We start from the raw sequence: 12,456 nt of genomic DNA, 5'->3' as shown, positions 1-12,456 counted from the left end.
AATTGACAGTGCCAACAGCAGGCAGGTTTCTTAGATGTAGGAAAACTGGAAGGAACGCTTGACGATGGGGAGAAAATCTTTGTATTTAGACAACATTTACAGCAAAGAGAAAAAAAAATCTCAATCTGTGTATTAGATTTGTTTTATGCCTCAGTTGTGTTTGCTGTTGATGGAAACAGACAGGATTATTGGACACAAAACAGTAGATGCGAGGTGAGGCTTAGTGAGTGACTGTGGCTTTGGACACTAGCATAAGGACAGTCACATGCTATCTCCAGTCAGGGGTATATTGGCACAGGCTTGTTGCTGGTTGTTGAGAATATTTGGATGACTTCAGCACATACACACACACACTCACACAGGCACATATGCATGCACACAGTCATGGGGTACACACATTCTTGCTTAAAAATGTCACATTTTCCACTTGTTTACAACTACAGTTGCAGAGATTAGTTATAGGTGGACATTCTCTCTTACTTGAAAATGGGTATTCAAGGTATTTTAGTGCGTTGGACGCTTTAGTATCTTACAAAATGAATTCAGGGCTAATGCTATTTCCAGTCCCCTGCAGGAAATTACACCCACAGTTTTGGTGCAGCAACAAGGCACGCAGGCAGTGTGCACACATACGACAGTGGATATTTTAATGCAAGAACACACACACACACACACACAGACACACACACACACACACACACATACACACACATCACAGCACACAGGCTCTCAGCATCAGTGCCCTGACCATAGGGAGTTTGTGCTGAGCTGGTTGGGACGTCAGGATGAATCAATGCGAGGACAGCTGACTGGACATGCCTATTCATCTGCCAAAGAAAAGAGAGAGAAAAAGGGAGCGAGGGATTCTAAAAGAAATGAGTTAAGCCCCCGGAGCAACATGTTTGGCTATCTGCATTACTTTACAGATCCTCCAAAGGGCTTTCAATGTTTATAGGATGAAAGCTGAAGAGGTGGGAAAGATGGGATCTAGGGAAGTATAGAGAAAAAAAGAAAAATGGATTGATATTTTGTTATTAAAAATGAAAAAAAAAAAAACAAATCCTACTTTCAGTAAACAAACACTACGCAGATGCCATCTTACGTATGATTAAGTAAAACTAGGATATTGCAGATGCAAAAATATAGCACAGACTAAGCACATAGGCTGCTTTGACAAAGGCATAAGCTCATACTGTAGAGGCTGCTAACTCCATACTGATGGCCTGTTTATTCCCATCTGTTGCCCTCAGCTCTCTGACTTCATCCCCATTGTGTTAACTCATTACATTCGCCTTAACCTTAACCCCTTAATTGCCACCCTCCAGTTTCTCCTGCACATCCTCCCCCTCTTGGAGACAGTGTGCCACATTGCCCGTGCTCTAATCTGATGGCGTCTGCCTACCAAACACCTGCCATGTCCGGGGAAAACCTCCTAAACTCCTCCCCATTCCAGATCCAACACCCATTCCAGTGTGAGCGGATCAGCACACATGACCGCAAGCAGGCAGGCACGCATGCAGACAGATGCGACGGTGGATGCAGATACAGATAATTAGACAGACAACCTCATCCCCTGAAAAATATACCACAGTCAGTCTCTTTTTTTTTTTGCTGGCCTTTTATATGTATGTGCACCTAGCCCTTCCTCCCATTCAAAGACTGATAAGACAAGCAAGAGTCGTCTGTTGTCCTGCCTCCTTGGCCAGACATGTATTCGAAGACAGTGACGTGTAGGCCTAGGCCTCTTTGCTTTAACAATAACTCTCTCGACCCCCCAATGAGGGGTGGAGGACCAGACATGAGGCGATGTGACAGTTCTGGTGCGGCCAACACAATAGCAGGTTTTTCTTTTTACTGCCTGGCTGGCTATATGCCACAGAATACTTTTTTTTCACTGGAACAGTCTAACAAATAGTCATGTTTGCCTGAGGAACATGTTTAACCACATCAGACCATGCCACAGTAATTTTTTATATAGCACACAGCAAAGCATGTTCTCTTCCTGGATGATTGTGTTCTGGTTTTACCCAGATGTCTCTGAGGTATTGTAGCCTCATATATCAAAGTTCTCCTCCTGGCTTTTGAGATAATTTGCCCACAATTATGAATGTTGTGTAACTGTGGCATTTTTCTTTACATATGGAAAAATATAACTGAGGGAAAATGGAGGATTAAAAGATGAAGGTTACACAATTGGTGACATTGTGATACTTCTCCTGTTATTTAAACAGTTATATCTCCTATTATTTAAACAGAAGTATTTAAAATTGTACCTTGTTACCTACACTCACAATCTTACACCAGCACTTACCCCAGAATCAGGGGTATGTGTGTGTCTGTATGCGAGTTTCTAAAACAAAGTTTGTTCATAATGGATTATTGATCGTGAATTAGAGTGGACTGCCCCCGAGGGCTCATCCTGGCTGGCCAGGAATGAATACATCTCTTCATGCTCCACCTCACACACTCAATTTAGGCAGAGGAAACCAAGGACACAATCACACATGCATGTTGAGACACTGACCCACGCTCTAATACGTACAGACAGGCGTCGCTCATCCAGTAAGGGACAAAGGTTATTTTAGAGTCTGCGTAATGCAAATTGCCACAATGGCCCATCTCTCTCAGTACAGAGTTTGTACTTTTTCCCCACATACGGAGTGAAATTACCTTATGTGTGAGCTACTTTTGCTGTCATTGCTGGTGTATTCATAGTGAAACCGGTCTGCATCTCTACAAATGTTCTGTGTACATAGAAACAACAAGCAAGCAAACAGAAATGTGATTTTGTTTGACAGGTTTTCGAACAGAAAAAAGGGTATATTACTCAACCATCTGGCATGGTATTAGGTTTTGGAGAACAAAACAGCGTGATTTAGTTAAAACTGTCACCTTTTCTGATTTAAATATCCTCTGCAGATTTTATCAGACTTCTAAACAGGTGTATCAGTGTCTGCCTGAATCACTTTATAAAATACTATAAATGCAACAAGCCAACATATGCCTTAATCATCACTTCGATACTCAGTTTTAAGTCTCACTAGTTGATTTCTCTCTTTAGTCAGAAATCTAAAGTTGAACTTTAAAAGCTTATTGGTGTGATTGTCTGTTGTGCTCAACAAGCACCATAAATATTTCATACTCTAAATATCATTATTGTTCATGTATTCAAAGCTAAATAACAGTTCTGATCTGATGAAAAAATAATGTTATTTTGTGAATTTAGATTGTAAATGTAATTACTACAAACCTAATTTTAATTTCTCCTTCTATTTCCAGGTTGTCTTGCCAAAAGAATAAGCAGCTTGCTTAAGAAAAACATCAGGATGGACACTAAAGCAGTGATGGTTTCCAGATTGTTTATGCCCGCTCTGAGAACTTACTAACTTTTCGAACACACACTTTGCATAGTTAACAGAGTTATTACACAACTGTATGTCAAAACGTACCAGCACTCCAGGAAAAATAATGGAGACAGAAGAGAAGGAGGATGTATCACAAAAACGCACAGCTGGTGTAAAGGCTGAGACGGAGGAGGATGTGACGTCTGGTCACACCTGCGGGGTGTGTGGTCGTAGCTTTCCTCTGCTCAGCTCTTTATCCCAGCACATGAGAAGACACACCCGGGAGAAGCCGTACAAGTGTCCGTATTGTGAGCACAGGACGGCTCAGAAGGGCAGTCTGAAGGCCCACATTCGAAGCCATAAACTGGGCCTTTTCAGCCATCACATCAGTGACAAGGAGGGGGATGGAGATCCAGGGCAGAAAGATAACGCTGTCATCAGCACACCTAACAAAGGTCATACTGTCAATGGAAAGGTGAAGAAGAAAGGAACCAAGAAAAAAGTTAAGGGTAAAGATGCAGTCACTGGTGTCGAGATCAGTGGTGATGGTGGGGCTGATGCTGGGCCTTTTACCTGCAGCATTTGTAGCCAGGTTTTCCCTCAGGTATTACTCCTTAAATCCCACATGAAAAGGCACCGCAGCGCCCAGGATCATGGTTGCCGGATTTGTGGACGCCGCTTCCGCCAAGCATGGTTCCTCCAGAGTCACATGCGCATTCACCGGGTTAAAGCCCAGCTGCGGGGTGGCAAGAGCAATGAGCCGCCTGCCACCATCAATGGGGTTCCTCAGGACCCAGCATCACTGACAAATGAGGAGTGCCTCTATGAGCTTTGCGCTGGCTGTGGTAACTTCTTCTATGACCGCAAGACCTTGCAAATACACGAAAAACTACATAAACTGAACCACAGTCGCAGTCTGATACAAAACCCACCACAAGAAGACCTCGAGGCCTCTGAGTTGCATACTGCCAAGAGCCAGTTTTTGGAAAGCCTGAACCTGACGTGTGCTGGACCTAAGGAAACCCCTGAGGATAAGAGCCTGGGTAGGCGAATTCCAGAGCTGGACCCTGTGTGTAGTTACCAGGCCTGGCAGTTAGCCACAAGGGGACGACTAGTGGAGGCAACAGAGAAATGTTTGGGATGGGAGGAGAGACTTGCAGATGCTGAGGTGGCATATGACACAGAGAAGGGCGAGTATGTACCCCTGAAGCAAGAGAAGAAGAGGAAGCAAATTGACACCTCCAGCTCCAGCATTAAGAAGAAGAAAGGTGATATCGGCTTTGATCAAACATCAAACAACCTGTCTCATACTAAAGGTGGTGACAAGAAGATTTCCCAGAAGGACCGTATTCTGTTGAACGGACTTGGTCACGCGTTTTATGAGGCGCTACAGAGTAAGAAGGTCAAAGATGTTGGATTCTCACCTAAACAGACCAACAGCATCAGGAACCAAGACCAGGAGGGTAAGCAATGTATGCAACACTACTTTATCCTTGCAGCAGTAAAAAAATGTTGCTTTAAAACAGGTAACAGTTACAAAATCCAGCTGGTGCTAAAAACATTTGTTTTGTGTTAAATATAGAGCCCTTCTTGTTTAAATCAAAAGTCATGTTTGTAGACATACAGCTGTGTCACCTTTCCTGGTAAGAACTGCTGCATTCAATATCCAATCGCCTAAACGTAAAAACATACAGACCAAAAGTCTCTGTGACATTGCTGTAAGTTAAACCTACCAGACCAGCAATGTGGGAATTAAATACTAGCTCTGTGGTGGGGGGATAAACAGAGGTAGATAAAAGATAACATTGTGGAAAAGGGAGACCTCTTGTGAATTCATAATAGAATTACAGCATATGTAACTATCACACCTGGTTATACAAAAAGATTTAGAAAATGCATCAGTTTTCTCACTTACGGAAAAATGTCACTGGGAACATACAAAATTTCATTCAAAATTGTTTTTTTTAAATTCTCCTATGGAAATGTTTAGTTGGCTACAATTCATGAACACACAATAATATGAGTTTTTTTAAACAAAGGTTGAAGTGATTATACAGGACTCTGAATTTTAGCAAAATCACAGAATGTGGTTTATTTGCACACTTGCAGAGATATTATAAGAGCAGGTGATATTTTCTTACTTAATTGCTGATTAAATACATATTTCTGTGGAATATGAAAATAGCTTATGTTCTAGATCAACAAAAGATAAACAGATCAAATAAACAAGCAAATAAGTGGCTTTCATAAAACATACTTACAGAGCAAAATTACTGGTACTAATACTTTTTGGAAGAAGATATCGTATGCATTGAGGCTGTAACACTTGGAAATTAAGCTCCGCGAATGCAGTTCAACAAAAATGATCTTCATATAAATCATTCAAATACACTATAACTTAATACAGAGACACAGAGGTAGCAACATTCAAATCATTCAAAATCTACCACCACTTAAGGTGTTGAGCCAATGCAACAGTGATTTACGTAAATACTGAATAAAATGATTGTCACAGCTTCTCTGAATGAATGTCCTTTCCACTATGAAATCTTTGATAATGATTTTCTAGCTTGGATAATGTAATCACTGCTAGTGACTGTATTTTAGTAGTTATAAACACAATCACATAACTTATTATAAATTCTTTACTTTGCTTCTTCCTCTCCTACCTACAGATAAAAAACCCTACTTCTGCGAGCACTGTGATTTCCACACTGTCGACGCCTCACTACTCAGGTCTCACCTGCACATGCAGCACCAGGACTTGCTGGGTCCTTACAGCAAACAGAGCACCATTTTGGACAACATTAGCCAAAGTGGCTCCAAAGCCTCATTATACATGGACTACCTCAGAAACAGGAGCGTGTTGCTTAGTCAGCCATATTGGAATCCCTACACGTGTCCGCCTGGACAGGGGTCAGCAGAGTCAAACATTAAAACAGAAAAGTCAAATGATACTGAGGTCAAAGGGCAGGGACATACACGTAGTGATGCTGGCAGTCTTCTTAATTTGTCTGCATTATCTGCAAGTAAAGGAGATGGAGCTGCAAATGATCCGGTTAAAACAGAAGGCCTTGTGAGACATCAGTGCCCATATTGCTCCCACACTACCAACTACCCAGAGGTGCTGTGGATCCATCAGCGGGTTGCACACAGGGTGGATAACAGCAGCTCCGTGGCACCCAAGTGGGCACCCTGCTTGAACAGCATCAAGAGTGTAAAGGCAAGTGCTTCCCAGTGGAGACGCACAGGTCCCCCGCCATTCCTCGAAGGCAAGGACTGTCCAGCTTTACCTGCGCCGAGAACTCAGCGCACACAGCCACCAGGTTTCACAACCCACAGCAGCAGCAGTAGCAAGCACTCCGCCCCTAAGAGCCAATCAGGTGTCCCGAAGTCCAAGCATCAGTCAAAGGACTCACGATCTTCAGACGGGACACATTCTAGTGGTAGAGCAGGACTTCTACCTCAAAAGAAGTCTGGTGAACAAAACCGGGCAGCCGAAGGGGGAAGTAAAGGCTCCAGCGCCAGAGCTACTTCATCAAGCAGTGTCGTGCATAGCAAGAGCGTCCCTGGTTTCCAGCCTACCAGCAGCCCCAAACACAGAGGCCACAGAGCTGCGGTGGAGGGAAACTTCCCACAAGAAGGCTTGGGTTTTATGTTGGCTCGAAATCATGGCGGCACCTCATCTAACGCAGCTGCAGATAGACTCCATCCCCGCAGGCAGTCATGTGACTCCTCTTCAGGTCCTAAGGGTCCTGATCTTTGGGCCGCCATGAACATGTGGGGGCACAAAGCGTATTTAGAACCACTCCTTTTTGCTCAGGGAAAGAGTGAGTCAACAGGAGAAATGCCAATGGACATTGATATTTTGAGTCTCCTGAAAAACTACAGTCCCCATGATCTGGCTGCTCTCTACCAACACTGGGGGTTTGTTGACCCCAGACTTGATCCACAAGGTAAGAGATGTTTTGTTTTTATTTTTTTTAATTTGTCAGAGAGCTAACTTAAGACTGCTTAGGTAAAGATGGAGGCCGTCACTCATTAAAACTGTCAATTTTTTAATCTTTTTATACATGAAATGGACTCAAACACATGAGCTACCCAAAAAGAGTGACTGTTAAATGTTGTGATATGTTGATGAGTACATCTTCATCTGTCCTGGCTATTAGTAAAAACCTGCAAACCTCAGAATGAAGTATTTATGATTAAATTTCATTCTTCTACTTTTTACAGCAATGTTGCAGTTAAATGGAAATTTTGGAAATGAAGTCCATTCCTCCTCTGAAGCTTCCAAACAGGTAACATGTTTTCTTTACAGCAGCCACTGATACTGTATGTAGGATTTAATGCAAAGATTAGTGACTATTTAATTTAATTTTAATCAGCTAAATGCATATATATATATATATATATATATATATATATATATATATATATATATATATATATATATATATATATATATATATACATATACACACACACACACACACACACACACAATATATAAATCAGGATCACCTACAGATAAGAAATCAGCATTTTGTGTCTCCCAACTCATCAAAATTGAAAATATATGTTTTACTTTACTCACTTAACTTACTATATTTACAAACATCAGTGATGAAATCAAATCTTTAACAAGATAAGACATTGACATTTTATATTTCCTATTTTGTCAATAAGTGTCAATCCATGTATTAAAAGTAAAAGGCCTGTCATTCAACTAGTGGTAGGGCAATGATGTTTATATCTGTGTCAGATTATGGCTTAATTATAGTCTCAAGTGAAATGTATAACTCGAAAGTCACTGGACTTCAAACCTGTGCCATTAATTCACTTTTCAAAATCAGGAACAGCACGAGAATCCCTCACGAGTCTGTACAGTATGTCCTTACTGTACCAACTGTGTACCCTGTCTGTGCATGAGTACAGTATGTCATCTCAGTGCACACATGCGTCTGCGTATTTTCATGTGTTTGCACGCGTGGCTGTCAGCTTCCACAACCTGGCTGTCTCTTCCTTCTCGTTTTCGTAAGAGAGGCTGACAGGGATGAGGGAAATAAATAATAAAAAAAACATTGTTGTCCCCCTCAGGGTAGAACTCGCCCAGCATCTCCATATGGTGTGTCATCAGCCTGTCAGTCACACCTACCCTGATGCTACCTACAACTGTTCTGGCTTTCTCCTCTCTCCCCTAGAGTAATGTGTGGGCAACTTTTTAAACACTAGACATGGCTAATATCTCAGTCTGAAGGGGTGAGGAATTACAAATCAGGCAAATTTAATATGGATAACACCTTTAGGTGATATTTTTAGTATCATGGGAACATATTTTTTTGCTAGAAGTGCAAACAAATGAAAACATTAGATTTTTGTTTTACATGTTTCTGATGTCTCTTGGGCTTTAAACACTTTTTATGTAAAAAAAGACTCCCGACTCAGGAACAAATTTACATTAGAGGGACCATTTAGGTCAACAGAAACTAATGCATAAAATATCATAGCATAGTGTGAGTGAGCCATCACTGGCCAACATCATATCATTAGAAAATAGATTATCCCAGTAGTGTAGGTATTAACATATTATGTAACTTGCAGAACTGGTTAAGTAATTTACATTGTATTTCATCAAGGACATTAACGCAAATGCACAAAACCTTCATTATAGTGCTGCAACTAACCATTATTTCCATTATCAGAAAACTGTGAAACATGGCCATCACAATTTCCTGGAGCCCAAGGTGGCATCTTCAAATGTCTTACATATTTAGTTTTATTGTTATAAATTGATCCAGCAGTTTTATATGAGGGACAATTGGATAATACCTGTTGCAAACCAATTTAAGCGAAATAAATGTTCAAACTACAATAAAGCATAGAAGTTCAGAATGTACATTTAAATCGACCATCCACCAAACCACAAGCCTAAACTTACAACCGCTGCTAAATTGAATTTTAAACTCAACATTTGTAAAATAAATAAATAAATAAAACTAGAACCCTGAAGTGAAAAATAACTTTCTAAAAATAAACCCATAAAATTCCAAACCAAATCAAATAAAAATTGTTTCTTATAACTTGATACTTCCTGTTGCAAATATGCAACAGGAAGTTGCATATTATATTTGTTCAATTTATATGTAGCATATAAAATTGAACAAATAAGTCACAAAATGAAACAGTTACATAAATGATCTGAAGCTCTGAAATAACTGTTAATGCTTTTAATATTATATAAAATGTTAAAATATTTAAAACTGACACACACACACATTTGCTTAGGTCACTTTTGGGGACTTACATTCATTTCCTGGAGACTTACCCTAACCTTAACCTTAACCACTGACCCAAAAATCAGTGTTTTACCAATTAGGGACACATCTTTTGTCCCCAGTTGGACAAGCGTCCCCAATTAACTGGTCTTTAGTCTGAAATTTGTCCCCGAAAGTAGCCTATGACAGACCACACACACACACACTCTTTCTCACTGCTGCTAAGTTGGATCTAACTGGTGTGCACCACACATGTCGTCTGCAGGTGAACAGCCGCTCCACTTCATCCTCAGGGTCTCTACATAAAGGAACGTGAAGAGTCATCGTGCTCCGTTTGGCTTCCAGCTCGCACGACACTAACTGCTGAACAAAGAGGCCTGCTGTTCTTGAAAGGAACCAGCCATAACTCCTAAAGGACAGAGGCACTTGATTATGCACAATATATGCAAAGCAATGAGGTGGACTCTAATTATTTTGTCATATGGTTGTTTCATTTGAAGTGTTATGCATGCTTTTTGTTTGTTAAGAGTGTAGATATGTTAGTTACCAAAACACACATGGAGATATGTTTTGGGGGAAATGAGGCATAGTTGTTCGCACTTATTGTAAAAATAATAAGAGGACACTGTACGGGTGGAAATAAAATGTGAAGCTAAAGCCACGAGAATAAAGAGAACATAATTTTGGTTTAAGACCGACAGATACCTGCTGGATTGGGGTGAAGAATTTGCTCTAGAAGAATGTGTCTAAAACGACACATAATACCAAATCTTACAAACCAGGATGCCACTAAAAACATTCACAAGTAGTTCAAAGTGATGTAAGCTGTTACCAGAACATTTCACTTCATTTTTATTGATCTCGATATATTACGAGTGTATATCAGTATTCTGTTTCAGTTCAGAGTGGAGTAGCAGAACATAAACTGCAGGCAAAATAGTCATTTCTCAGTTTTAAGACCTTATTCACAGAATTTGTGTAAAGTCCTGATCTGAGACAAGTTCTTTCTTCAAGACCATGATAACAGATTGAGCCTGTCACTTCGTCACAGTTGCTTGGATTTTGTTTAGGGAAAAACCAGTAGATGATCTCCTCTACTAACAAACCACAGAGTCATCATCCCACAGTAAGGCGCTATGGGTTGCTTTAATTAGAGCTAAATCTCACCAGAATCCAGGCTTTAGCACTATTAGCTGATCATCCCACACACATTTAGAAGAACAGGATGCACTGCATGTATTATTATCTCTCTCACAGTGAAAGTTGTGGCCAAAATGCTCTGCAGCTTTCAGCTTGAGCAACTGAAAAAAAATCTCTCTCCTCAACATCACTTAGATTATTCAACTTATTATAAAGTGCATATTTTGCATTTGGCACACAAATGATTGCAAATACCACATACTGACAGAAAACGTGCATCACACTCCAGGCAGTTTCCTCCTGCAAATGCATCCTACATCAGTAAATACTCAAATATACCCCCCCACACACACATATGTTTCATGAAGTTGCTCAGAGCACAGGATCAGCTGTAGTGATTGCATTTGTAGGGAATTATCACAATATTGAAGGGCACCTTCAGTCTACCGGCCATATTCATCTGTTTACTACAATCTGTACTGTCAGGGACCAAATTAATTAACTGCTCTCTTCCAGTTTACAGCCCCAAATGATACCACTCAGTGTAAATCAACAATAACAAAGATAGCATTAAATCCTTGGTGTTTAGACCTGGTTGCAGTTTTACATCTATGTCAAACAGAGGGATCTATGATCTTTATCATATAACATACAGTTATTTATGGCAATCCATATTTATTGCCAAACTTTATGTCCAGAAGGGACAATCAATTAATGTGAGAAAACCACAGAAATACAAGTAAATTGGTGGCCATCAATGCTTAGAAATTTATGTGTCAAAATAACCATTGAACAATGAGACGAGGTGTCCTGTTTTATAACTCTTAAGTTTGAAATGTAAATGTCCTTTTTCTCCACTCAGAAAGATGTGTGTGTGTGTGTGTGTGTGTGTTACCATCTGCACTCGTTTCACATTATGCTAGCAATGTAGCAATTAAATGCTGTGATCCTTAGACGTAGAATGTTTGAGCCCTGATTTACATCTGCCAGGAAAACTAAACTGAAAAACTCCAGTTTTGAAGACTGCAAAACACTAGTTTGACTTTTTTTTTTTGCAATTCGCCTCATTCACAGTTTGTTTTTCCTGTGTTTTATGTTTGCGGATTTGTTTAGTATGTTTATATTTTAGTTTTGATTCTGTGTATTCATCTCCCATAGAGAAATTGGTCTATGCATTTGTAGCAGAAGAAAAGCCATCAACTTATGAATTCTTGGGAGATCTTGAGAATACATAATTTATTACTGGAGTATTGACTTTGATATGTGTGGGAAACTTTTTTTTTTGATATTGTAAATGATAGTTTTATTTAATGGTCTTTTTTGTTTGATGAGTGGAATTTCAACACTCCTAAGTACTTGATATTTGTAGTAACAACAGAAAATGTTTAAAAAAAAAAGACGTGTTTTTCAGTGACACACTTGCAGGGTCAGTAGGGACTGATGCTCCTGCAGCAGGTTATCTGTGAAGATGCTGGTGCAGACAGTTTGACAGGGGGAAGAGTGGCAGGAAACAGGGCCTGAACTTTTATGCAAACCTAAAGCTTAAAGTTGAGCTCTGAATGGGTTCGTTTTTTCTGACTATGTAAACATATTTCATAGTTAATGATTATATTGACATCAAAATTTCTATTTTCACCTGTGCTACATTTTGTCTGACTGTACAAACATACAAATAAAGTTGGTTAATTGTTGATTTA

The 12,456-nt window shown here is 40.0% G+C and overlaps 1 protein-coding gene across 1 annotated transcript in view; it reads left to right on the top strand.

Annotated features, from left to right (window-relative positions):
* LOC122969298 (zinc finger protein 516-like) overlaps positions 1-12,456 on the top strand; it is a 21,625-nt gene extending 9,169 nt beyond the window's left edge. Inside the window, exons 3-6 of the mRNA XM_044334880.1 lie at positions 3,280-4,807; positions 6,020-7,300; positions 7,578-7,642; positions 9,885-12,456. Coding sequence (XP_044190815.1) covers positions 3,436-4,807; positions 6,020-7,300; positions 7,578-7,642; positions 9,885-9,935 — 2,769 coding nt within the window. The 5' untranslated portion in view covers positions 3,280-3,435 and the 3' untranslated portion in view covers positions 9,936-12,456. The remainder of the gene's footprint in view (positions 1-3,279; positions 4,808-6,019; positions 7,301-7,577; positions 7,643-9,884) is intronic.

This window comes from Thunnus albacares, chromosome 19 (genome assembly GCF_914725855.1).
Source record: "Thunnus albacares chromosome 19, fThuAlb1.1, whole genome shotgun sequence".
Classification (NCBI taxonomy): domain Eukaryota; kingdom Metazoa; phylum Chordata; class Actinopteri; order Scombriformes; family Scombridae; genus Thunnus; species Thunnus albacares.
Note: the sequence above shows the minus strand (reverse complement) of the source record. Positions and strands in the feature narration are given on the sequence as shown.